This window comes from Tupaia chinensis, unplaced genomic scaffold, assembly GCF_000334495.1.
Source record: "Tupaia chinensis unplaced genomic scaffold, TupChi_1.0 Scaffold000024_1, whole genome shotgun sequence".
Lineage (NCBI taxonomy): Eukaryota > Metazoa > Chordata > Mammalia > Scandentia > Tupaiidae > Tupaia > Tupaia belangeri.
The window spans coordinates 1,070,130-1,074,478 of NW_006159454.1; the positions used below are offsets into that span (position 1 = coordinate 1,070,130).

At 52.4% G+C, this 4,349-nt stretch overlaps 1 protein-coding gene across 1 annotated transcript in view; it reads right to left on the reverse strand.

The window, feature by feature from the left end:
• CHCHD10 (coiled-coil-helix-coiled-coil-helix domain containing 10) overlaps positions 1 to 247 on the reverse strand; it is a gene marked incomplete in the record, with an annotated part of 1,554 nt that extends 1,307 nt beyond the window's left edge. Inside the window, 1 exon segment of the mRNA XM_006140223.2 lies at positions 112 to 247. Within this exon segment, the coding sequence (XP_006140285.2) occupies positions 112 to 152 (41 nt within the window).
• Between the last annotated feature and the right edge of the window lie 4,102 nt (positions 248 to 4,349).

Genomic DNA, 4,349 nt, shown 5'->3' on the forward strand with positions numbered 1-4,349 from the left:
TCCCCCCGCCAAGATGGCGCAGCAGTAGCCAAGGTCAATCTGCGGACGCCCTTGGGGGAGTGCCCACGCGTCCCGAACCCCGTCCCCACGGGGGTCCAGTTCCCCTCACACCTGACTGGCCGGGCGGCCGCACTGCGGCTTCCCCGGGGCATGGTGGTGGCAGTGGGATTCCCGAGCTTAGAGACGACGACCAGTAGCAGCGATTCTGTCTTGGGGACGAACTCTGCAGCGCTTGTCACGGCGGGGGGGCGGGAGCCTGGGCGGGGCCTTAGGACACGCCCCCAGCGGGAGGCGGCACGCCTCCCCCAACCCTTCGTTGGTCCCTAGTACTCTGGCCTTCTCCCGTCTAGTGTCCCCTGCTCTTGGCGACCGTCTTAGCTGATAATGGGACCCTGCATGCCCTGGGCACACGGGCAAACGCAGCAGAGCGCGAGGGCTTAAGCAGGGCGACTGAGTCAGGTCCTTCGGTTAGGGGGACCACCGAGGACCGCGGACAGGACAGTTGGGGGTTGTTGCAAGCCCTGGAGGGGACAGGGGACAGGCGAGGGGCTGAAGCCAGCCTTGGTGGGGCACGAGGCCGGACTCCGCCCTCGGCCACCTCCCACCAGCCAAGGTTTGCAACCACGTGGCCGCGAGGTCTCGGGATCAAGCGGGGAAGAGCCGTCCTGGGAAAAGTTGAGCCAGAACTCCCCCAGGACTCCCGCTAGGTGGCGTCCTAACACCTCTTTGACTCTCCCCGGGCCAACACGCGGCGCCGGCGCCTGCAACCTTGGGCAGCACCCGCCGTAGGTGGGAAGACCCCAGTGCAGGCTCAAACCCCGGGACCCCAGAGCTCACCCCTCCTGGCCTCCTGGGCCGAGTGCAGCGCCGGACACTGACCGCGTTTACGCTACGTCCAAACCCTGTGCCTTGGCCTGAGTGCAGAGAGGCGTTTGGGTGGCCAGGGGCTGACTCTCCCGGTCTGTGATTTTAGTACCTCCATTGCAGGCTAAGGTGAGGCCAGAGACAGATTTAGAGCCCTCCCTGTCCTAAAGGAACGCAAGGTTTTATGGTCTTTTTTGGGGGTGATTTTGTAGCGGTCGCTTTAGTCGCCTTGGGTGGGAGCCAGGAGGGCCTGACTTTTTACCCTCCTTTCCCTGCCCAGGTGTGCTGGCTGATAAGGAATCCGGAAGGAGGGGAGGAGCTACGAGGTGGGAGCGCAAGCCCCTCCGATAGGAGGAGGCAGAGCCGGGAAGGGGGTCAGCAGACTGGGTGGAACCCCAGCTAAGTAGGTGCAGAGCCGGTTCAGGCCACAGGATCTGGCCCTGAAAGCTGCATGAACTTGGGAACCAGCAGTTAGCGTAATGGCTATGTCGCTGGACTCCCACGTAGTCGATCGCGATTCGCGTCCCGGACCCGGTGGCTTAAATCTCATGCCTGGCGCGTGTGCTTGTGTGCCCAAGATCCCAAGAGGAGAATGGAGGAGAAGGGATTGCAGCGTGACCTTCCCCCCGGGGGGTGATTTCTCGCTTTCTGTCTCTAAGTCTCTTTCTGTCTGGCGAGCGCACGCGCCCTACAATGAAAATCTCTCTCTCAAAAAAAAAAAAAAACTCCCCAAAAAAAAAAAAAAAAAAAAAAAAACTGCATGAACTGTGTACTTTAAAAAAATATATTCTTTTTATTTTTTTTAAAAAAAGAACAATTTATTTCATTTTATGTATTCATTCATTTATTTTAACTTGACCAGAGAGAGACAGAGAGGGGAGAGAGAGAGAGAGAGAGAGAGAGAAGGAAAGTGGGAAAGCAAGCCACCAGGTCCGAGACTAGAACTATAATCAGCCATGTGGGAGTGTACAACGCCTTAACCACCACCCCACCTGCAGGCCCTCCCCCCCTTTTTTTTTTAAGAATTATTTTATTTCATTTTAGTCATCGTTATTTTCTAATTTAACCAGAGCAAGAGGGAAAGTGAGAAAGCAAGCCACTGGGTCTGGGACTCAAACAGCAGTTGACCATGTGGGAGTCCAATGCCTTTATCACCTTGCCACCTGCCAGTTCCTCACCTTTTTTAAAAATAATTTTTAAATTTTATTTATTATTAGTATCTAAATTTTGTTATAGGGCATGTGCACTCATCTGGGAGAGAGGGAGGAAGTGAGAAACCAAGCTGCCGAGTCTGGGACTTGAACCACAGTCAACCACTTAGGAATCCAGTGCCTTAACCACCACGCTACCTGCTGGCCCTCACAACTATGTTCTTACCACCCTAATTCTTTTGGCCAGCCTGTGAAGCAGCACCCTCCCCTGACCCCTTGGTCAGTTGCTGCCTCTCTGAAGTAGAGGTGGACACCCACCTGGTGGGTGGGCCTCCCAGAGGTTGATGATGTAAATAACAGGACAGGCCGGCAGGTGGCATGGTGGTTAAGGGTACTGGACTTCCACACGGCCGACTGCAGTTCAAGTCCCAGACCTGGCGGTTTGGTTTCTCACTCCACACCCCCCATCCCTCTCTGTTCAAATTAAATAAATAATGCTAAATAAAATAATACTTTTTTAAAAAAGGCGATTCTCTCTTATTTTGAGATTTTTGCTATAGGGCACATGAATTTGAGGGAGAGACAAAGAGACAAAGTGAGAAATCACCCCCCTCCCGGTGGGGGCGATGGCCACACTGCAATCCCTTCTTCTCCTGGGTTCTCAGACATACATGCATATGTGCCCGGCATGAAGTTTCAAGTCACTGGGTCTAGGACTCGAACCATGGTCAGCCATGTAGGAGTTCTACCCCATTTGCAGGTCCCCAGCTTCATCTCCTTTGCTCGTGCAGCACCTTCCCCCCTCTCCTCCCCTCCCCACCCCATTTGCCAAACTGATGCATCCCTCTAGGCTTCTCAGGGTCCTCCTCCTGCAGGAAGCCCTCTGTGATCAGCCCACCTTGCTGGGTGCACTGTGGTTTGTAACAGCGCCCCAAGGGCCTGCACATGGGGTGGTTGTTACTTCAGCTCCCACAGCTGGTGGTTTATAGTTTCCACAAAGCACAGTGTGTGTCTCAGGAGGCACTTAAGGTAGTTACACAAATGAACGATGAACGTTTAACTGAAATAATTGTGTATTTGCATATATATCAGGAAATGTGTACATAGCTCTTCCACCCACACTTTCTCTAAGCTTATTTATTTCTTCCATGAGTAAGAGAGAGTGTGGGGGGTGGCAGGTGGGGTGGGGGTTAAGAGCGCTGGACTCCCACATGACCAACCATGGTTCAAGACCTGGACCTGGTGGCTTGCTTTCTTACTTTCTCTCTCTTCCCCCTCTCTGGTCAAATATAAGTAAATGAATAAATAAATGTGTGTGTGTGTGTGTGTGTGTGTGTGTGTGCACCCCTAATGGGGTCTCAGTGCCATGATCTGCCCTCAGCCTTCAGCTAGACCTGGATTCTGGGCAGGATGTGCCTGGCACACTCAGGGAAGTCTCTGGTCTTGAACCTTCCTGTGTGGGATTGTGCCCCACCATGTAGCTCTGAACCTGTGATTTCTTTTTAAAGAATTATTTCTTTTTAATTTTATTTATTCATTTACTTATTTTATTTTGACCAGAGAGAGACACACACACACACAGAGAGAGAGAGAGAGAGAGAGAGAGAAAGTGAGAAAGCAAGCCGCCAGGTCCAGGACTTGAACCATGGTCAGCCATGTGGGAATGTCTAGCTCCTTAACCACCACACCACCTGCTGGTCCCCGAACGTGTGATCTTTTGAGCAATATTGCTTACACGAGGCTGAAGCAGTCACTGGAATGCCTACATTTGTTTCTTTGTTTGTTTTGTCTTTTGCCATAGGGCGCACACACTCTCCAGAGAGAGACAGAGCGAGGGAAAGTAAGAAGTCACCCCCCCCAGGGAAGATGGCCACACCACAATCCCCTTTCCTCCATTTGCACCCTGGGATTTGGGGCACGTGTGCACACACACCTGATGTGATTTTCAAGCCTCTGGGTCCAGGATTTGAACTGCAATTGGCCATGTGGAAGTCCAGAGTCTTAACCTCCTGGCTACTCCCTGGCCACGATACCTACTTTTTTCCCCTCAAAGAATTATTTAATTAATTTATTTTAAATTTGGTATAGGACATATGTGCTTAGGAGAGAGAGAGGGGGGTGGGGGGAAGGAAGGAAAGAAGCTGCCAGGTCCAGGACTCAAATTGCCGTTGGCCATATGGGAATCCAGGGAATCCAGCGCCTTAACCACCAGGCCTGCTGGTGCTGATGTCCAGATAGATAGATAGATAGATAGATAGATATAGATTTTGGGGGGAGAGATTTTTTGCTATAGGGTTTGTGTGCTTGCCAGAGAGACGGAGAGGGATGGAAAGA